Source organism: Penicillium diatomitis (genome assembly GCF_028827545.1).
Source record: "Penicillium diatomitis strain IBT 30728 chromosome Unknown utg000002l_segment0_segment0, whole genome shotgun sequence".
Classification (NCBI taxonomy): Eukaryota; Fungi; Ascomycota; class Eurotiomycetes; order Eurotiales; family Aspergillaceae; genus Penicillium; species Penicillium diatomitis.
The window spans coordinates 2,685,715-2,707,536 of NW_026623174.1; the positions used below are offsets into that span (position 1 = coordinate 2,685,715).

Below are 21,822 nucleotides of genomic sequence, written 5' to 3' on the forward strand. Positions count from 1 at the left end.
CACACGAAGACAGTTTCACACCGCTATAGGAGAGTACCTTATGCATCAAGGTACAGACTCCAGCATCGAAGAGGAAGGGAGCAGTCATCTGGAATGACCTTCTCCTACGTGAGAACATCCTGAGCCAGAAGAGCATGGCAGGGGACAGACAATTGAGGTCTCCATCTTGTATAGAGAGTGAGATTGGCTTGACGAGTCTACTGAAGTATGGAGAGCGCTGATTGTCTTCTGCTGGAGACGTGATGCTCCAAAACCGAGACCTTGCTGAGCTACGAGGCAAAAGCTACACTGCCACCGCAAGCCAGGCTTGACAATACAGCTCATTGGAAGAAGGACCCGTCCTTGTGAAGACTCGAACTTTGTGGCTGTCTATTCTAATCAGGCTTTTGTAGCTGGACCTTGGACGCGACCGGACTCAGATCCGGGATCAGGAAGGTGGAAGAAATGCTTCCCTTCAAGGAGAGCCGTATGCGAGAATGAGAAGAGATCAAACGAGAGACCAGCGTAGTCTCGAAAACCTCAGAAGAGCCCAAATCCAGCTTTTTCTATGGCGAATCTCAAATCAAGCAAGAGCCGGAACAGCCCTCAAACCGGATTCCCCGACAAAGGGGTAAAGAAGGCGAAAGGGTGATCAAGCTTGCTCTTGACATGATACAAACTAACCAGGACGGGAATTGGACGACAAAGAAATAAAATCCAGAAATCGGCTCGGGCATATGCCGGCCAGAACAGAGGGATATCATACGTGATTCAACAAATAATAAGTGCACAATGAAAAACAGATGGCAATAACAAGAGATAAGGCATACACTCGTGTACTCGGTGAAATCGTCATGTGAGGAGGCTGCGAGAGGCCAGATTCATGTCTGCCTTCTCTCGAGACCCGTCTCTCCTACCTGAGCCGTGTGGGTTCGAGAGAGCCAGCTTCTCTACTTTCCAGACGTAGCCTGCATCGAAGTATTCACCTCGTTGTCGGTATGACAGACAAAAAGATACTCAACAAGGGGCGACGACAGATACCCAGGTGAACCCCTTCAAATAGTCATGTTATTGGTCATTGAAGATGGAAGGGGTGGTCCAACCCCACTCCAGAGACACATCAGTCTCTTCCTTGCTCCTTCAGACTTCCCACCAGGTCGCGCAACACGTTCATGATGACAGCTTCATCTTTGGGCTCACCCCCAGGGAAAGAGCTCTCCGTCGCATTGCCCAGGACACGGGCACGAGCACTTCGAAGGACCTCACGGATGTAGTTCTTGTCCTCATAATCCTCCATAAGAACATTCTCAAAATCATCAATGGCTTTATTCGCCCGCTCAGTGAATGACGGCGAGTCAGGCTGAGCTGGTGGAGGCAGGCCGCCAGAAACAGCATGGTGCTGAGGCTGGTGCTGCGGAAGGGGCTGATGGTGATGATGATTGAGAGGTCCAGGCGGCGGGGGAGGAGGAGGGTGGTGGTGATGGGTTTGATGAGGCTGGTGATGCTGTGCCGGAACATGTTGGTGTGATGGAGATAGAGGGTGGGAGTTTTGCAGATGCTGCCGATTTGACGGATGCTGCATCTGCCCCGGTGGATGTGGAGTCTGGTACTGAGGCATATTTGGTGGAGGATATGCCTGAGGATGCGAGTTGTGGGGCGGTTGAGACGTATGTTGAGATTTGGGGGTGGGCGGGTATGGAGAACGGTGCTGCGACTGTTGCTGTTGTTGCTGCTGCTGTGGCTGTGATTGCTGCGGAAGCTGCTGTCCTGACATTCCTGGCGATGAGTGTGAGGGTGCTCGAGGGAATGCTGATTGCGGAGGCAGTTGTTGCTGCTGGGGAGCTTGTGGAGCAGGATTAGAGGCGTACGGGGATGTGTACGCCCGGGGAGTAGTCCGAGCAAATGCAGCGGGAAGATTGCCACGAAGGGCACTGGGAATAGGAAAAGAAGCAGGCACAGGCACAGGCGCAGGCACAGGTGCAGGCATAGGAGGAGGAACAGCAGCGGTGGTGGGTGGAGCTGATGATGACATCGGCGCCGCAGTTGGCGTGGATGCCACTACTGGAGCTGAGGTTGATGCCGATGCTGGCACAGATGCCGGCTGAACAGCAGGTCCAGGAGCAGGTACCGGAGCAGACGGAGTGACAGCGGCAGGAGCAGTAGTAGGAACGGCCGGGGCGGTCGTAGGAGTCGGAGCGGTCGTAGGAGTTGGAGTGGGCACAGAAGGCGCAGTCGGAGCCGGAGCAGTAGCCAAAGCATCAGAAGGCGGAGCGGCAGCCGAAGCTGGAGGCGCGGGATGAGGATGGGGTGGGTGTGGGCTAGGAGGAAGAGGAGGAGGAGGCGCGGACGACACGGTTGTAGAGGTGTAGGGACTAGAATGCTGTTGCTGGGGAGGCGCTGAAGATGCAGAAAATGAACTAGAGGCAGGAATAGAGGGGAATTGGAAGTGCTGTTGCTGTCGCGGCTGCTGCTGCTGAGTTTGCAATTGCGATTGCGGCTGCGATTGCGGCTGCGATTGCGGCTGCGATTGGGGTTGCGTTTGCTGCAGCTGATGTTGATGCTGAAATTGGTGCTGCTGATGTGGGTGGGGTTGTGCAAGAGATTGAGAATGCAAATGAGGGTGCTGATTCTGTAGTGAACCCGGTGTGCCCGACGGAGGGGGAGCATAAGGATGGGCCATTGGGTGCATGTACTGCTGCTGTGGAGGCACCGATGTTTGTGGCTGCGGCGGAGGAGGCGAGGGACGTCTCTTTTTCTCCTTCTCGACCGATGCTCCGGGTCGAAGTTGCCAGGACCAGCCCTTGCCATCTCGCTCGGCGTGCATGAACAAATGACTGTTACCATTCAGATTGTGCCGCACACTTGATGTCCAACCCTCTGTTTCACACTTGAAGCGGAAGTAAGGATACTTCAGCTTAAGCGCCCGATAGATCTGTTTCAGCGTCATCGGGTTGCCAGCTTCCGTCAGAGCATCAAAGATGAGCACTGCATAATTGTACGGCGGCTTAGCCAGGTCCTCCGGGCTGTAAGCAGACTCCGGAGGATAATTGGGAGATGGAGAACGCGACGGTTTGCGCTTCTTGACTGGAGGCGGCTTGACATATTCCTCAGGCCGTTGCTCGGTCGTGAAGTGGCCTCCTTCCGTGGATGGCAGTGGGAAATCCATCCCCTCACCTTTCTTCCTCTTCGTGTACTTGCGCTTCTCCGCTGGCTTGGCAGAAGACGGCGGCGACTCCGCTGTGACCGACTCTTTGATAGTCTTTCCTCCCTTGCCGCTGGTTTTCATAGGCATCGCCGGTGGGGGTGGAGTGATACCACCGTTGGCCTCACGCTTCGCGGCCATCTTCTGCTCTCGAGCCAGTTCTGCCCTCTCACGCTTCGACATGATGCCATCTTTGGGGGGTCGTCCTGGACCCCTCCGCCGCTGTGGCTGGCCACTTTCCCCGCCGGTCTCAACAGAGGGCAACGCTTTGGGAGATTCGGCCTCTTTTGTTTTAAGGATGAGCTTGGTCACCTTCGAGGGTGGCTCTTTGCTCTCACTGTCGCTGTTTGGCCGGTCAATATCATCAATCTCATGTTCAGCGTCAACGGATTCGCGATCCGCCTCGTCCTCTTCCACGACTGGCTCCTCAATGCGATCCGCACCAGTCTCCCCAATAGCGACATCGGGCAGCAGAAACCGGATACGAACACCGCCAACCTGGATGTAATCGCCGCTGTGCAGTGGTCTGACTTGGCCAGGAGAGAGCCAGTCAGCCCCGATGAACGCTCCGTTTCGGCCTATGATATGCATCTCGAAGAAATTGCGGTCGAAGTTGTACGTGATGAGGACGTGGCGGCGGGAGATACCTCGGTGGCCTGCTGCAAACCCGTCCATCGTCGCGGGAGGGTGGATCGGAATCGTGGGACAGGCGTAAGGAGACGGAAGCAACGTCAAGGCATCCACGGATCGAGGGTCAGGTCTTGGGTTCTCTAGGGACTGCATGGCGAGCAAATTGTAATTGATCGACGTCTGCAAATGTGCAGGGTTGGCGTGCAGCGCGGCCGTGGCGGTGGAAAAGGAAGTGCGCCTGGATGGAAGTTCGATTTGGGTCTCGCGACGCACAGTTCTGCCTGAGATATTCGGAGGTACGTCAGGATCGAAGCCCATGATGCCTCCACGGTCGCTGACCACACTCGTCGGTATCACGACACTTCCTTCCCGTCTGATCCGATTCGGCGTGTGGGAGTGGTAGCCGCCACTTGAGCTCTTTGCGCGAGAGCTTCGGCGCACGGCCTGCCGATACTGGAACTCTCGGTGGTGGGCAGCACGGGCTGCGCGGACATCACGGCCCAGAATGAAAGAATAGGTGTTGCAGTAGAAATGGCCGTCATCAAACTCCAGCTTGGCAAAGGCCTTGATCCGAGGCTCGGAACCAGCTACCGAGTCCGAACCATCCTGGTATCCCATGGCCGACAGATCTGGGCCTTGTGACAGGTAGGCCGCTGACAGCATATCGTTCTGTTGAAGGTTCGCCAAGGGATCCTTTGGAGTCGCATTGAAGTCGAAAGGAGGAAGTAGGGACGGCGGTTCCTCTACACCGGTTGTTTGGCCCATAGGCGGGTTCGATAGATGCATCACGTCAACATCTGGGTGGGCGATGGACTTGTCTGCTTGCGAAGTTGTGTCGAAGGGGGGAAAGATATCCTCGGAAGCTTTGTTTCCATTCAATTCGTTTGGCAACTCTGGCGCAGCCGAGGTCTGTTCTCCGTCGTTCGAGAGACTTGGGTTGGGTGGGGGGTTCGCAGTGATGTCCGGGTTCTGTTCCGGTGTACCGTTGTGATCATCCATTTGTACATCTGGATCTTGATGCGTCGAGTCGGCCGCCCCGGTCTCGACTGAGGGTTCAATCGACGATGGCGCTGGGTCAGATCCCGTGGTCGCAGGCTGGTTTTTGAGCAGTTGCGCTAGCAGCGCCCCTGCCGCAGCTTGTGTGCTGATGGTGTTTTGTGCCTCCGAGCCGACCATATCCTGATCGTCGACAGGTTCCTTCTTGATATCGATTGGAGAGGCGGCGACAACTTGAGATTGGGTATGAGAGACTGGGGCAGAATTATGCAGGTCGCGGACTGCGGAGTCGCTCCTAGGCTCGGTCGGAGTCGAGGCGTTGCTGGGTTGAGAGCCGCCAAAGTCGTACATGGGCGTATCGGGGCCTGGATCTGGCGGCCGATGGCCCACTGCTGGCGCCGTCATGGTCTGCGACGACATGGCTCTACAAGGGCGAGGAAAGGAAAGAGGAACAAAAGCTGAAGTTCTCTCACTATCGGAGACTGGGCGGTGACGGCTGATTGCCTGGCTGGTGGCTGCAGAATGCCGTACCAAGCAAAGGTGATGGGGCCAGTTTTTTTTTTTGTTTCCCTTTTGTTCTTCCTCTCAAATCACATCTGGGTTGCTTTTAGGTTCTACACCTGTGATTTATCAATAAATCAGCTGACTACATGAGGCTAAAGATCTCACCGCGCGAGTCAGTCGACAGGTGGACTTGAAGAGTCCTTGATGGATTGCATTGAATGAAAAGCCTCGATGATCTATCTCTTCGTCCTTTTTCCTGGCTCCGTACTTTGAGCAAGTACTCCCGTCTCGAAGTCCCTTGGAACCAGACGATCCTACAGGATAAATTTTCTCTTACCGCCCCGCTCGTCCCGATCCACTCGGGTGGTGTCTTTCACCGATTGGAGCTTAAGCACTACAGTACATCTGGCAAGGTAGATGAAGTAGTGTAGGTTGGGTGTGAGCATGGAACAATTCCAGTCATCGAGTTGGTCTCTCAGTGGTAGAGACTCTAGGGCGGTTGTAGGTGATCACATCTTGGATCTTGAGCGTCGAGTCCTTCCTGCCTCTTCTTCTCTTTCCACTGGTGCCAGTTGATCGATGCCGGACTTTGCATGTCGAAGCCGACATAGAGTGGAGTCGACCCCTCTTTGTCAGTCTCTACTCTCGAGTCGTTTTTCTCTCGCAAGTCCAGCGGCTGGCTTACGCTGCTGGGTTGGGAATTTTATGCATTGCCAGTTTTCTGGTGGTTTCAGGAACAGTCTGTACTCTGCAGTATGGCTAGGGCATTCAGTTGAGGGGAGCTGTTGCAGCCTAGGATGTCCGGGTAGAGTAGTAGGACCCTGGGCCAAACCTCCAAAGTGTTGCAGGCAATCGGAAAAGCAGAGAGCAGAGAGGAGAGAGCAAAGACGAGATGCTCGGGATTCGAGAACAGTAGTAGTACGACTACTGTACGCTTAAAGTAGTATAGTAGTATACTACCTACTCGGTAAGTTAGTACCTGGTAATTAGTCACCAGTGAGGGACTGTATACTCAGTAGTAACTTAGGTATAAAGACTAACTTAGTACTTGATTGATTACTTACACTCCCTCATCAATTGAATTGAACTAAAATATCGATAGCGACGCATGCTAGTATCACCCTGTTATCACCAGACTGATGGGTTCCCGATCAATTAGCCATGTCGTCTATACATTCGGTCGTAAAAGACCATTGCCCTCGACCCGTGACCGCCGAGGCTCATCACCATCAGTACCCGTGATCTGGGAACCCCTCCATAGTCGATAGACTCGATAGACTCGATACCGCTTCTCCCCCGCCATCCTCCGTATTTCTCACGCTTGGTCCCTGCACCCTTTGGATTTGGCCAGTCCATCCTTAGCCCCGAAGATTCCACGGCCCCCATCCCACCATCTGAATAGTCCGACAACGCGATGCCCAAGTTCAGAACAAAGGCCCAGACTCAGGCCCGGCCGTCAAACACCACCAACATCAACACCAGCACCAGCAACAAACCCCCCACGCCCAACTGGCCACCCCTCCGTCCGCTCCTCCCGGCCGCCGACCTTCACCTCACTCCCCTGGTCCAGGACCAGATCTACCTCATCCGTAACTTCTTACCGTCCAGTCTCTGCAAGACCTACGTGGCCTTTCTCTCCTCTTTACCGTTGACGACGACGCCCGGCCGACCGAAGAAAGATGAGGCGGTGCGGGTGAACGATCGCTTTCAGGTGGAAGATAAGCGGTTCGCAGAGACACTGTGGAATGGGACGGCGTTACGGGACTTGGTCACGGAGCGATTCGGGGAAGATGATGGTGTTGAGGGAGACGAAGAGCATGAGGATGGCCATGGAGAGGAGAGGGTCGTCGGCGAGGGTAAAGAGCAACGACTGCGGGAGACATGGGGGGGCGTACCACTTGGGTTGAACCCTAATATTCGTATCTATCGCTATTCCAAGGGTCAATTCTTTGCGCAACATTGTAGGTCTCGGCCCCGAGCTTCTCTCCTTTCCCTCATTCCAGTGTTCAGATGTGTGTCCATTCCTGAACATATAAGCAAACACATTCAAACATCCCCCCCCCCCCCCCCCCCGGGAACCAACACTTCCCACCATTCATTCCAGGTTCCAATCCAATATGACTATGAACCATGATCTAACATGTCATCCAACTCCTTCTCTTCTTCATCTTTCTCCTTCAGACGACGAATCCAACACTCTAACCTTCCTGCCCGCCTCCACCACAAAACCCCTCCCCGCACGCACCACCTGGACTCTCCTCATCTACCTCACCAGCTGCGACGGAGGCGAAACGGTCTTCTATCCGGATCCCTCACGCGCACATCCCCGGCCCTCGCCGATCGAAGTGGCCCCGCAGGCGGGCATGGCGCTCTTGCATCGACATGGGGATCGCTGTATGTTGCATGAGGGGAGGGAGGTGACCGGCGGGGAGAAGTGGGTGATTCGGAGCGATTTGGTCGTGGAGAGGTAGGACGTTATCGAAGAGGACTAGGGCAAGTGAAGGGGCAGTAAGTATCAAACCGAGGGGGTTGTTTTGAAGGACACGAGGATCATTTCCCCTATCTGAGTTCCATGGATTTTGACTCCCTTAGAGGGAGATCGGCGTCGCGTGGAAAAGGTACAATCACATCATGACGAGGGCATGGCTTAGGACAAGGAAGGCCGCTCAGCACAGCACAGTTGAACGGAGTGGCACATTCGAAGCGTGAGGCGTAAAGATAGCGAGCCACGTTGGCAGGGACGGGAGAGGGCTGTTAAGATTCCTGCCAGTCATTCCTTTTTTTTTATGCTGCCGCACTAGGTGGAAATGCTTTCCATGAGGTGACTCGAGCTTTATGAGTACAGTACCTACTAAGACAAGAGTCTAAACTGGAGAGGGCTCGTATACAGCTCTACACTCATCTAGTTATAGACGAGCTTCACGGCAGAGAGAGAGCGTAGCAATTCCACGTTTCTTAGAAGAGGATACATGTCTCTTGTACGTGTTCAAAATGTACGATGGGTGAACGGTGAACGGTGAACGTCTCGTGCAGGCTTACACTGTCAAGTTCTGAGTCATGAAAATACATTGAAATTCTACATGGATTATGGGAATCCTACCAACCGAGTATTGCAAGGAAGTCGTGGAATGGAATGATTCAGGTATCGGGTCGGCAAATCGCGAACCCCGCCAGTGACATCCCTGGGCAGTCAATCCGCCTCGGGCCTCAGGAAGTACTCCGCTTCGCACGGTGAATAAAGCCAAAAAAAAACCAAGGTCGAGCAAAATAAAACAAAAAGCATATTCAATAAGTACAACAACCGGCGGTGGGTGCTCCTTCCAGCAGAAGGCGGTGTACCTGACCAGTCCTCATGACAGGTACAGGGGGGATTGCACTGTCTGAGAGCCCGGATTGAGCTTCCAGCAGGGAGAAAGGTTGGTGAAACGATAATCATCTGGCAGGATAGATTCTGAAATTTAGAGACAATCATGGAACATATCATCAAAGTGAGAGCGCCCAAGTCAAGCGCATAGTATCACTCGTCGATCTCCCGTTCTCCTTCGATTTCCTCATCTCACAACACATGCTCGAGCTGGTTGACGGCCCGTGCTTATTTGGACACGGGAGATTTAACGTCCTCCACCTTGTAATCTGTTCGACGCATGATATCCTCGACCGGCCCCAAGAGCCGCTTGAATCCATCGCGACCCAAGCGGGCAACTTTCACATCGGTTTTCGTGACCACATTGGCCGCGCGTGGTTTGTCATCCAGCAGAGCCAGTTCACCGAAGTAGTCCCCTCGGTTGTATTGCTTGACGGTCACATCGTTCTTGACGGCCTCGGCTTCACCAGACTCGAGAAGATAGAAAGCGTCGCCGGGGTCACCCTCATTGATAATGGTCGATCCCGCGGGGAACTTGATGGGCTCCAATGCATCGGCAATCTTGGAACGCTCGTAGGGTTTGAGGGATGACAAGAGAGGCACTTCTTCCAGGAAGGCTTCGTACATGCGGCGGCGCTGGAAGGCCGAGTCCATGAGGATGCGGCGGAAGGTGATTCGATCCAACGCCCACAGGGTGCTTTTGGCATCGGTGGAGATGACCGTGGCGGCACGAGGGGCGTTATACATCAAGGCCAATTCACCAAAGGAGCCTCCAGGGCCGGTGGAGGCCACCTTATTGCCCATTCCATCGGGGCCCGGCTGTACCGAGCCAGCCGGGTGAATATAGATGTCGAAATGCCCGTTCTCAACGATGTAGAAGTAATCACCCGCATCTCCTTGCGAGATCACCTTGATATCCTTGGCGGGAATGGGCTTCTCTACCAGCGCATCGAGCACAGTCTTGAACTGGTCGTCATCTAAATGGGAGAAGAGGAAATTGCCACTGACTGCCGTCCTGAGACGGGCCAGCTGATCCTCCGTCTTGGGATGATGGGGAGGGCTCCAGCTGTCGGATCCCGCCGACGTGGGGTTCAGCGACTCTGCAGAGACGGAAGTTCGGCGGCCCAGAGCATAGTTGTTCGGGAAGCCCTGCTGCACCGTACCCGTAGGAAGCGCTGCAAGCTGCTCTGTGTCGGGGTTGTCTGCGCCTTCACTAGGACCGGTGTCAAAGGGACCTCGACCGAACAGCGAGGCTTCATTGCCCTCGCCCGATCCCGAGCCATGCTGTGCGAACGCGCTACCTCCAAAGATCGACGGACCGGCGGCATTTTTGAAGGTCAAGTCAGTTGGTGACGTCACCTCGAATTCATCCTCCTCTGCAATCTGGTCGACTGCGGTCGGCTTCTCTTTCAGAGTGGTGTTGATGAAGGGGTTCGTCCCCGGGAAAGAATTTTGTGACATTGCTGTTGAGGCTGAACAGGCCGGAGAGGCCGATACTCCGGCCACGGAAGGCGTATTGAAAACGGAGGGTGTAGGGTGGGGAAGAGACGACGAAGTCGATCGGAAACCACGCTGCGGGTAGTGGTTGTAAGAGAGAACAAAATAAGATTCTTGATTCTGAGGGAGAGACGGTGTAAGAAGATGAAATGTTGAACCTAGAGAGACAGTACGGCAATGGGTCAAATGCCAAGCGACAAGGTATGAGATTTGAGGAAGTTCAGGAAGTCCTGGGCGGGGGGGGGGGGGGAGAATTTCTGGGGAGGGGGAAAGAGATGGGCACGGAGGATGAGCAGTCGGCGTGGCGTTCAACCAAGGTTATAGCTTGCAGATGATGGAGGGGTAATCCGCAGCCTAGCTTGCAGTGAAGGACGGCTCATTGCAGCCTCTCATTGGAAACCAAGGCCACTCCAGCACGCTGTGCGGATCCCAGCATAGCTCGCTGACAGATTCTCTTTTCTATTGGAGTCGGACAGGTGCATCGCAAATGGTTCTCGCCCCAGAGACCGAGACCCTATACAGAAATCCCAACAGAGAAGGACAGAGTCTTGATTGGACTTACTAGGATGGTCTGAACGGGAATGGACGTCGAGCTTGTGCGACGGGCCGGGAAATGCAGGCCAGATTTCAGACGGAAGTGGCCACGAGCACCAAGGAGATGTAGGAACGGGGTCCGAGATATGGAAAGAAAGGGAGATGAAGAGACTACAACGCCAGACCAAATAACGAGACGAGAGAGGTGTGGAAGATGTGGTCAAAGGTCACGGTCACAAGAGTCACAGGACAGACGAAAGAGGAGGGGTAAGCCAAGGAGGAGTAAAGTTGGGGCCGGTTGGTCTGAGCTTCTTCTCTCGTCGATCATCCCTTTCTCCTCTCTCTCTCTCTCTCTCTCTCTCTCCTCTCATCGGCAATCAATAGTCCTCTTCAAGTGACCCATTGACCTCGGTTGCACTCCGATCAGATGGGCAGGGATGGACTCCATCGTCTGATAGTGCGAGGCGCCATGATTTGCGCATTTAATGGTTCTTTCTGACCGTCCTTTCTGTGGTTGTGATTCGGATAACCATACGTCTTTCTCGAAGACGGACAGTCTACTGGAGCTTCTCTCGCCCTACGGGTCTTCACTCCAGTACTGAGTACAGGGCTACCAGCCGCTTCCCTCTCCATTTCGACCATCGCTTTACAAGTCACCGTACAGGCGTACACACTGTACGATACTATGTAGTATACTCTGATGTTTGGTGCAGAAAAGGAGGCTCACACGCCACTTGGAGGATCGAGGCTGTCGTAGCGTAACGTACCTGCTCTTCTTAGCTTGGCTGCTCCGAAGGTAATTTGCACGTCGTCCAAATACAATATGGTGATGCGATGATCGACGTCACTGATTCCCACCTTCCCGACAACCTCGAGTGTCCCCATTACTGGGAAAAGTGGCCACTTCCAAAGTGACGGGTGCTCTCATCGTCCATCGTCATTAGAAGGACTTGATTATGAGTCTGTTTGATTCATCACAAGAATGACCGGGCGTAAAACTCTAACCGAGCTCGAAATGAGCCATTCGGGTGGCAGTAGTTGGCACGGGTGAATCACACGACCTTATCCTGTAACCTTGAGAGCTTCGAGACGAAAGGGGGAGGTTCCAGGCGTCTTCTAGAATACCCGCCGATGCCCAAGGAAGCTCACGGGTGGACGCGAAACGTGTGTGGTAGAAAGGGGGGCAATGTGACGGTGGCAAAGGTCCACCGAGACCCGCGTCTTCACTCTACGCTCTACGCTCGACCAGGACCGTAACCTCATGGAGGCCCGGGATGGAGGCCGAACGCCTCAGTGCATAAGGATTGAGCCTCAACCAGGCCACATTGAGAGGCTCTCTTGAGGTGAATTTCAACAAGAGGCTATCAGGGAAGGTGTAGTCCTACTAGACCAGTCACAGTATGTACGTACGGGTGCAGTCGTGACTCGAGAACCCTTCTATGCCGTACTGAGTCACGGACTGTAGGTACCTACTAGGTAGTAGGTACTACCTAGTAGTGGTTCGGTAGTTACTGGTAACTCATCGTCCTATGGAAGCTCAAGACTGCGCCAGCCCTCGCAGCGGTCATTCCAAAATGTGGTAATAGTGGTACGCTTACCCAGACGTGAGCAGAAGTCTCGTCAACTTCCGAACTCTTGAAGTCATCATGACTGTCGACCCGACCGAGCCGTTTTCGGCAAGCTGGGTCCACTGGACCCTCAGCCATCCATGTGCGAACTCTGAAAGCTATGGATGATAATCCACCTGAGCGGATCTGTGAGCGCACCGTTGTTGCAGCTGTGGTCGATCTCAGATCAATCCGTCCACCTACAGTCATCCGCAGACCAGGGAGAGATGGGGGACTGGGTCCTTCCAGACCACTTGTGGTGTAGGTGCATGTCTGGCTGTCTAGACTCTAAGAGACTTGCAGACCGCTCGGACCGAGAGTCGCTGCAGAGAGGGTCGAGTCCCGACCGTTCGAGTATCGAGCCTTCCCAGTCCCAGTAGTAGTAGTTGTGCGGTGTGATAGCTTTGCCATTTGGGAACAAGGTTGGGAACGTGCCCTGCGACCGGCTGTAGGAACTGAACTGGCACGACCTGCATGAGGAACGTCTGCCCAAGTTGCGAGAGAGCTGGACCCCTGATCGTCGTCTCCAACGTCTGCTTCATGCTTCCCCTGCCTGTTCGTCATCCCGTCGGCCTGTTTGGTCTCATGTCGCTCCATACAGAAATAGCAGCTACTCACGACTCAGTGTTGAGCGTAGTTGTGCGTAGCTGTGTCCTCCTGGACTTGTCGTGGGCGTTCGAGTCACCACAGGCCAAAAACATCACACCCGACCGCAGCAGCACTGATCACCAACCTCTCAGTGCGGTGGTATCGTCCCGAGAACTAGGGCGTAGTGTGTACGCCACATTCGCCATAGCCCGTGCCAGGGCGCCCGGAATTGAGGGACCCGAGCTCTCGAGGGATCTCGGCGATCATGGTTGCGCAGGATGAGCCCTAGGCTGATTGCCACATCAGGAAGGGTGCGTGAAGCGAAAAAAAAATCAAGCCCGGAGGAAGATCTTTCGGTGTGAAGATAGGACGAGCGAGGCCCGCGCATGATGATGCTCGTTCTGGGATAGTTCAAGAACAGGCTCAACAGTCAGCATCCATGCGCCATTGAGACAGGCGCCTACAGCGAACCTCATGTCCCATCCATGTCTTGTCGTGATTATGGCATCCTCCGATTCAACTTCAAGGTCGTCAGAGATCACCATGATTTTGTGAGAGAGTCCGAGCTTAGCCACGTAGGAAATGATGATTATCGCAAAATTTCGTCACTCCTGGTTCTGTGAGCGACTCAGACATCTTTGTGTAATCGGAGGCTGGTCCCGACAGTTGCCTCTCTGACATGCCCGATCTAGAAGAGTTGACCATCCACCCAAAAGAAAAAAAAAAAAGCTTTAACGACAGACAGAATAATAAGGGGCTGGTTGACGGGCATCGGGCCTGTGTCACGCTCCAACCCCTCCCCACCCGAACTAAGGCCCGAAGCGCCTGGAAACATCACCGCCGACGTCCACCCAACATAACCTCTTCTCCCCTCTTGTCTCTCCTCCTCCTCCTGTTCAACCTCTTCGCTCCGATTATCTCGCAAAGTACAACCCATCCTCTGTTGCAAGACAGCACACCCCCTCCCCATACAGTCATGATGGGGACTTTTACCTTCAAATGGTGCGTCCTACTGAGCAATTGGCGCGAGCGGGGCCATCGAGAGGGCTTGCTTGTCAGCTCTTCTAGCGCCTCAAGACAGTCAAGTCCTCTCGACGAAAAGGCCGTTCGCATGCAATAAACTCAACTCGGCTTGATTCCCTCTCCCGCCCCTCGACCACCCAGCGCGCAGCGCACACGCGAATAAAGACACTGACGAATCCTTTTTTCGCATTTGCATGTAGGCCTCATAGCGCCAGCGAGGTGTTCGTGACCGGCACTTTTGATGATTGGGGTAAAACGGTGAAATTGGACCGTGTGGGTGACGTCTTCATGAAGGAGGTCTCTCTGCCCGCAGATAAGAAAGTGCAATACAAGGTAAGCCTCTTCTTTCCTCCTAATCACTTCCTTTCATGTTTGTTGCCTCGCCATCCAATTGCCGCGCCTGTTCAAGAAATCTCAAAGGCTTGGGCGGTCACCCGGAAAGAGCCTCACGAGTCGGACCCGATTGTCATATCCTTTTCGCTGCTGGACCCAGTGTCCTTGCGGTGGCTTGTATGGATCCTCGGGTCCCCCTCCTCTGTCAATGCGGTGAACGGTCAATTTTGGTGGGAGCCTTGCGCTTTCAGGCCACCACATGAAATGAAACGGCCGGCGACCAGCTGAGCCAGGGCGATGACGCCTCCATAGGCTGAGCTTACCGCTGACGTCACCGACACCCCTTTTTTAATCTAATATTCCCCCCTCCGCCTTGGCCACGGTCGGAACGTATAAGAAGGATCGGCCAGGTATTACACGTGGGACATCGGAGCTTATTCAATCTCGCATTTTCTTCTGTTTTCCGACTCTTACCTGCCCTTTCTTCCCGCGCGGGTGATCTTTGCTGACCCAACCCCTGCAAAAGTTTGTTGTTGACGGCACTTGGACGACCGACAGCCACGCGCGAGAAGAAAACGACGGACACGACAACATCAACAACGTGCTCTTGCCTGAGGATATTCAGGCGCAAAGCTCGACCGAAAACCACACTCCGAAGGCTCTCGGCGACAACCTGAACTCCACCGCACCCGCCATTATGTCAGGTGTCACTCCCGATTCCACCACGGCTGCGCTTGCCGCCGAGGTTCCCAAGGAAGAGTCCAATAGTGGTCTCCCCGGTGCCTTCCCCGAGACCCCCGTTCAGGAGACTGAGAAATTGCTTTCCGTGAACCCCATTCCTGCCTCTGGTGGCCTGGGAAATCCCATCACATTGCAACCCGGCGAGAAGGTCCCGGAACCCAGCTCCATTCACACCAACACCGTGGACTCAACCGTGAAGCTGGACAAGGAATCCTACGAAAAGAGTGATAGTCTGCCCTTGGGTAGCTCCGGCCTTCCCGGTTCCAGCGCCGCCACTGAAACCTCTGCTCTGCCTGCTGATACGACTCACCTCATCCCCGAGTCGAGTCTCCCCATGGGTGGCCCCGCTCAACAGGCGGCCATGGCCGATTTGAATTACACCATGCAGTCAGCGGCACCAACCTCTACCACTGCTGCCTTGGCAGCGGAGGTCCCTCTTGAGGAGTCCAAGCTTTCCAATGGCACCGCCGCACCGGCCGCGGATGTGCCCGAGGTGGTGAAAGAATCGATTGGCGAATCGCACGAAAGCCCGGAGGCAGCCGCGAATGAGGAGGCTGTGCTGGAGAAGAAGAGACTGGAGGAGGAATTGCAGAAGCGTGTGTCAGTCGAGCAATCCACCGGCGCCCATGCACCGACCACTGTCGCCAAAGACGTCCCCGAGATCGTAAAGGAGTCGATCGCCCAATCCCATCAGCTTCCGGGAGCGGCTGGGGACGATGAAATTGTGAAGGAGAAGCTCACGATGGAGGATGAGTTGCATCAGCGCGTTTCCGTCGAACAATCCACCGGCGCTCCTGCACCAACCACTGCCGCGAAAGACGCCCCCGAGATTGTGAAGGAGTCGATCGCCGAATCCCACCAGCTCCCTGGGGCCGCAGGAAATGAGGAGGCCGTGAAGGAGAAACTGAGAATGGAGGATGAGTTGCAAAAGCGTGTGTCCGTTGAGCAGTCGGCTGGTGCTGCTGCACCTATTGTCACCGCGGCTGCTGCTTCTAGCGCTGCAGAGCCCGCCAAAGGTGTCCCCGAGGTTGTGAAGGAGTCTATTGCTGAATCCAGCCAGGGGCCCGAAGCCGCCGCCAACCGAGAGGCCGTGACTGAGAAGCAGGCCATGGAGAGCGAGCTGCGGAAGACTATCCCCGTCGAACAATCGACCGGTACTCCTGCACCAGCCATTGCAGCGACTACGGCTACGGCCACCAGCGCTACAGAGCCCGCCAAGGATGTCCCCGAGGTCGTGAAGGAGTCTATTGCTGAATCCAGCCAGGGGCCCGAAGCCGCCGCCAATCGAGAGGCCGTCGCCGAGAAGCAGGCCATGGAAAGCGAACTGCAGAAGACTGTCCCCGTTGTCGAGACTGCTGGTGCTCCTGCACCCGCCACTACCGCCGCGACCCAGGCTGTCGCTCCTGGCGCTGGCTCCCTGTCTGTTCCTCCAGTGGATTCCTCGAATGTCTCCCCCACCTCGACCCCTCCCCCTGGTCGCGCTGCTCCCACCTCGGCTGCGCCCGTCTCCGCTCCCCAGTCTACTCAAACACAGGAGGCCCCCATCGTGACCACTGGTGTGGAGTCATCTGAGGCCGCGGCCAAGTCTACTCCCAGCAAGCCCACGGATTCTGCGCAGCAGTCTGCCAAGACCTCTGGCTCTGGTGAACTTCACCCGAAGGATGACAAGAAAAAGAAGCGTCTCAGTGGGTTCTTCTCAAAGCTGAAGGAGAAGCTGAAGTAGACGGCTGGCTTCTGATGTTGGCTAGTCTACATGCGGCCTCGTCATCGGTTATTAGATTGTTGACTTGGGCGGTGCTTTGACATTTGCAGGGCCCATGTCTCCTCTGTCAATATTCAGTGGCCTGCGGTCCTCTGTTCTTACGAGGGCCAGTTCCCAATTCGAGTAGTCTCGAACTCGAAAGTATCCACGCCAACGCCAGTTCATTATTCCCCTTTGCTGTACTCCCTGCTGTTCCGCTCCTTGTCGGGACGGTATAATTCGCTATGCCCGGTTGAAGTCTTTTACGCGTGCGCTTGGAAAACTTTTCTCTGTGAGTTTGTGACACTTGATGATTTTTTTTTTTTTTTTTTGGTTTCGACCTGGATACCTCCTTTGCACTGCACTGCTGTCTCTCCGCGTTGTGTTCCAGCAGGCTCTCTTGTTTCATATTGGATTCGCACGCGACCATTCCAACGTACCTAATTACTTGTGGCTCCAGCGTGGTCCGCTTTGCCGATCATGACTCTATAGCTTAATCACACTGTAATGGAAATAGGGAATTATTCTTCCACGTGCATTGCAAGGCTGGCAGTCAGGCCCTGCTGAGACATTAGAAACTTTCGTTATTACCATGATGAAACTGAACTGTCTTTTACAAGAGACCAATGGTCCAAACTCCAACCCGCAAACAAACACCCGCAGGGGCTTAAAGTAGACCCAGGAGAAGTCGTCATAGAAGTCCATTCATCCGCTTCCATCTCCCATGGATTTCCATTCCTTCCAACCCGGGGTCAGAAAGGTATCGCATTGCTCACTTGCCCATTCAATTTCACCGGGTATCCCAACACACTAGACATCATCGAGGTATATCAGTCAGAAAAAGCAAAACAAAAAGGCACCATCATCAACGCGTGACATCTCACGCCTGGTTTGTCCTGTGAGATACTAGGATGGATAACTCCTCGGCGCGACTTACTCTTTGCCCGTTTGTGTACATCCGCAACCACAGAAGATCGATGCCGGCCAGCAGATGACCTAGAGGCCATTGGGGAAATTGTGTCAGTAGAGGGGGGGGGGGGGGGGGGGGTTAGATCTTTAGATCTTAATTGCGGTTGAGGTATGAAGAGGGGAGAGCATGATCTAGCACTGGAGTCTGAGCTGGAGGGAAGATGTCTTGGAGGTGTTCATTGTATCGAGGTACATCCGGTTCTTGAGGGACGAAGAGGGAGGGGGGGGGGGGGGGGGGGGGATGGTTTCATGCGACTCCAGGACTGTTGGGTTGGGGCTGTGGTGAGGTTTCTTCGACTTACAGCGGCGACAATAGTGCATAGGAATCCTGGATTCAGAAAGCGAGAGTTATCATTAGCTTTGACTCTAGGTTGATGAGAAGTGCTCGTGAAGTGTGCTTGTGTGTGTCATGGAGAGAGTTATTACTCCAGTTACGTACCGAGTGTAGGTCCGACGACTTTACACCGACAGGGATTCTGATCGGTGCCACATTGGATGCAGATGGGGAAAAAGAATGGAGCGTCACACATGGTGTAGAGTGTAGAGTATAGACTGCAGGTGAATGCTGCTAGCCAAAACCCCCCTCCCAAAAAACCCCAAAAAATAAACCTTCCCCCGAGGGATGAGTTCTCTTGTTGATGAGCTTTGGCAGGAATTCGCTTGCGGAGAACCGAGTCAGGCAGGGTGAATACAGTGGGTGGGAAGAGGACGGGTTTTAATGGTCTTGTTGGTAGAAAGGTTCAGGCTGTCTTCTCATGGCGCTGTGGGCTGGATCCTATATGGTCGCAAAGAGCGGTACCTCGTCTGCAGGTTTCCAAGACTCTCAGACTGAGGATCCCAGACGATTGGAGGTGGAACCGTCACTGCACAAGCATGTGCTGGTGGAGGAAAGATGACGATCGGATCATGATGACGCACTTGAATCGGGGTTGGGTTCTCTACCCGGAGGTCTGCCGGTGTGGAGAGCGGACGCCAAAGGCTTGATGTTTGATGCTTGATGTGCGATGTGCGATGTATGATGGACCCGACCCCTTCCACGGGATAAGGAGCGGTTTGCATGGAGATTATTTTGATTCAATTAAGGTGGGAGAAAAGCGGATGGCTCCGATCAGATGAGATCAGATCGAAGTGAGTAGATGAACCCTCAATTAGTTAGGTCCAATGTGGCTGTGAGACCGGCGGGAGTGAGTAGACAAGCCAGGGCAAGGCGGAACCACAGAGTCTGACTCGAGAAGGATTCTCGAATCGATTGAATTGCGGTGCAAACCGCGCCGGCGGTTGGACGGGCTATTGAAGAAGTTGAGCAGGAACTCAGCTCGGTCGCTACGAGATTGAACAGGGACGAGTGCTGAAACGTATGGTGAAGTTCTATCACGAGATCAAGCTGTCTTTGAAAGAGCAACGGCTAGCTGAGTCGTTGAAGGTACCTACCGAGAGACCTTGCGATTGAGGTCCAACGCCGTTGCTTTCGACCGAGCAAGACGCTAGTGTATTTGAACCATTGACTGTTTCAAGTCAATGGATAGGGGACTCATGTGAAGAGGGGCCAAAAGATACTACGAAACATGGAAAAAGAGGGCAAATCACCCTAGTCGCATTCAATTGTCCTTGGAGGCGGGACTGGAAAACCAGTCCGGTTGAGTTGATACCCTCAAGAGGCCCATCTTGATACCATCGACGTTGCCAGGGCATTTCATCATGCACTGGGAAGCTTCAAGAGGCACTCTATACAGCCGACCGACTGAGAGCTCGAGTTTCGAGACCCCGCGAATCTTGATTTATGGAAAGAGAGAAGGAGCAAAAGAAGCTATTGACATGGCAGAATAATCGGGCAAGCAAAAGAAACGCTGAATGCAATGGCAAACGGGTAGGGATCATGACTCTGAAATTCAACTCGGGATTGTCAGTCGATAAGTGCCTCGCGGTTCCAGCCAGTCGGCCATTCCAGGCGAGCCGACATTCCAGTGCAATTTGGAGAGAACGAAAAAGACATGGTATGCGGAACCGGCGCGAACGGGTCCGTTGACAGATAGAAATGCGATCCGATCGCAGAAATGAGTAAATGGAAATTCGAACCTTGTTTGTTCCATCGACTGCCTTCAGATGGTCGTTGCAGAGTCGAAATGAAGGAAACTTCCTCTGCATCCGACCCCATGCCAGATGGACGCAATCACATCGGCCCTGGTGGGTTGATTCTCCTTCACTGTCAAAATCACGACCTGCGCTTCGCGGCACTCTCAGACTCCTGGCCCGCATTACTCCACAGTCGACTCTTGTACGCGGGGAATTTCGTATGATTCCACATGTTGACCAGGACGCTGGACCGAATCCCAAACAGTCAGTCGAGAATGACCTCTCGAGCGGAGGTGCATAGATTTGCAAGCCAGATGGATCCTCACTGCGACAAGACAGGATCCTCCATATATTTGGAAAACTCACCTCTGCGTCTTGTCCTTGTACTGCTCGTCGCGAATCTCTCGGACTTGCACCTTCACGCCATCCTTGGTAATAGCGATGTTCTTCCGTTCCATCTTCGCGCGGGTGTTCTTGCCCACATCCTGCACAATGCTGTAGACGATATAGCCGACCACGGCAAGCACGGCGACGAAGATGAGGAGGAGGATGAGGGGGAGCAGGTTGCTGCCTTTGCTGTGGGACTTGACCATGGTTGCGGCTTTGTTGTTTCGATGTGGGGAAAGTGGTAGATAGGTTTGGAGTCGGAAAGGCGGACTGTTAGAACGAAGGTGAAGGTGAAGGGATAAAAACCGACCACGAGGATGATGCCAAAAGATGGGTCGATCCAATCGGTCAAAGGGTTGTCACAAAGAGGAGAAGTTGGCAGCGGGGGCGAGATCCGAATATGGCGTTCGAGTGTGAAGGAGGGTGAGCCTGTGAGGTAGGTACTAGAACCCGGGCACTCTTTTAGCAGGGTCTATACGGTGACTGTTGTCGATGATACGGGCGATGGCCCAGAGAAGGCAAAGTCGTGGAGACGTGAAGGAGGAGAGAAGAGAAGAGAAAAAGAGCGTGTTGAGAAGACCCCAGAAGTTCGAATTACCACAGGAGGTGCAAGTCAGCTGGGTTAAAAGTGAGTGGAGGGGGGATGATTCGCGATGGCCATGGTCACTCGATCCGATCAGGCTGTGCATCCAGTGCAGGCCTGTGGGCCGAGCGGATCAGCGGACGCTGTGCTTGGCATCCGTACTGAGCGGAGCAGCAGTTGGAATTCGACGTAGCAAAAATGGTGCTGCCTTGCGAAACGGCCGTCGGTGGAGAATTGACTTGAGGCATACTCATTTTCAAGTGAGCAGGAGACATAGGTGCCGGAGATGAGAGTCACTACTGAGTACCCGACTATAGTAGCTGCATTCTGGCGAACCGACAAACTGCGCCAAGGTTGGAAGGTACTCAAAATGCCAGAAGATGGGTTCAACACTACTACTCGGACCTAAACGAGGCCAAACCACGAGAGATGATGTACCGGTTCCATGGGTTGCGAGCAAGTCTCCGATTCCGCGCAACTCTGGTTCAGGGGACTCTCTTTGCAGCAATTACAGTGCAATGAAGGCGAAAGTCCTGCCGACTGTGGACGGTAGAGTCTACTGTAGACTCGACAGTGTAGAACGAGACTGTAGAGTGTGTCGACTCCCTGGAAGCAAAGCCATGTCCTGCTAATAAAATCTACTAGCAACGCGCTATGCACTCAGTACTGCGTACTGTCCACCGGGACCGTGAGAGAGCAAAATCAAAAGGTACCAGAATGTACCTCAAGAGTACTATCAGGCAGAAGATGGACATTTGCGTTGCGAGTACACTGTACACTTTTACAGTGTACTTTTAGCAGGCCCGGGGGGTCATGGAACCAGCGAAGTCTCCGGTCCGAGACCTCAAGACTGTGTGTATCAGGTATCCGCCAAGTCAAATCAAGTATCCTTCCCCCCCCTCCCCCCCCCCCTTGTCGGATGTACCCGTCGACTGCCGAGCGCAGGGAAGCCACTCCTGAAACCGTGGCTGTGGCTGTGGCTGTGCCGGCGCAGCGAGTCGTGGCTGGAATCGGCAATGAAAGAAATAAGATGCCGGGAAATTTACAGACAGCAATGACTCGTTCGGTGTG

General features: G+C 54.1%; 7 protein-coding genes across 7 annotated transcripts; 3 read left to right on the plus strand and 4 right to left on the minus strand.

Moving 5' to 3' along the window:
• Window positions 1-1,099: 1,099 nt before the first annotated feature.
• On the minus strand, window positions 1,100-5,227 carry N7539_002024 (forkhead domain protein; the record flags this gene model as incomplete). The annotated part of the gene is made up of 1 exon (XM_056931627.1): window positions 1,100-5,227. The coding sequence occupies one exon, from the start codon at window positions 5,225-5,227 to the stop codon at window positions 1,100-1,102; it is 4,128 nt and encodes a 1,375-aa protein (XP_056793658.1).
• Window positions 5,228-6,725: 1,498 nt separating this feature from the next.
• N7539_002025 (uncharacterized protein) lies at window positions 6,726-7,782 on the plus strand (the record flags this gene model as incomplete). Its single annotated transcript, XM_056931628.1, has 2 exons — window positions 6,726-7,272; window positions 7,493-7,782. 2 exons carry the CDS (start codon window positions 6,726-6,728, stop codon window positions 7,780-7,782), a joined length of 837 nt encoding a protein of 278 aa, XP_056793659.1.
• A 1,121-nt stretch (window positions 7,783-8,903) lies between these two features.
• N7539_002026 (cyclic nucleotide-binding domain-containing protein) lies at window positions 8,904-10,136 on the minus strand (the record flags this gene model as incomplete). The annotated part of the gene is made up of 1 exon (XM_056931629.1): window positions 8,904-10,136. The coding sequence occupies one exon, from the start codon at window positions 10,134-10,136 to the stop codon at window positions 8,904-8,906; it is 1,233 nt and encodes a 410-aa protein (XP_056793660.1).
• A 3,744-nt stretch (window positions 10,137-13,880) lies between these two features.
• Window positions 13,881-16,721, plus strand: N7539_002027 (carbohydrate-binding module family 48 protein; the record flags this gene model as incomplete). The annotated part of the gene is made up of 3 exons (XM_056931630.1): window positions 13,881-13,903; window positions 14,125-14,257; window positions 14,784-16,721. 3 exons carry the CDS (start codon window positions 13,881-13,883, stop codon window positions 16,719-16,721), a joined length of 2,094 nt encoding a protein of 697 aa, XP_056793661.1.
• Window positions 16,722-17,491: 770 nt separating this feature from the next.
• Window positions 17,492-18,238, minus strand: N7539_002028 (uncharacterized protein; the record flags this gene model as incomplete). The annotated part of the gene is made up of 3 exons (XM_056931631.1): window positions 17,492-17,549; window positions 17,660-17,735; window positions 18,148-18,238. 3 exons carry the CDS (start codon window positions 18,236-18,238, stop codon window positions 17,492-17,494), a joined length of 225 nt encoding a protein of 74 aa, XP_056793662.1.
• Window positions 18,239-19,920: 1,682 nt separating this feature from the next.
• On the minus strand, window positions 19,921-20,374 carry N7539_002029 (uncharacterized protein; the record flags this gene model as incomplete). The annotated part of the gene is made up of 2 exons (XM_056931632.1): window positions 19,921-20,026; window positions 20,148-20,374. The coding sequence occupies 2 exons, from the start codon at window positions 20,372-20,374 to the stop codon at window positions 19,921-19,923; spliced, it is 333 nt and encodes a 110-aa protein (XP_056793663.1).
• Window positions 20,375-20,568: 194 nt separating this feature from the next.
• On the plus strand, window positions 20,569-20,794 carry N7539_002030 (uncharacterized protein; the record flags this gene model as incomplete). The annotated part of the gene is made up of 2 exons (XM_056931633.1): window positions 20,569-20,591; window positions 20,638-20,794. 2 exons carry the CDS (start codon window positions 20,569-20,571, stop codon window positions 20,792-20,794), a joined length of 180 nt encoding a protein of 59 aa, XP_056793664.1.
• Window positions 20,795-21,822: the final 1,028 nt, after the last annotated feature.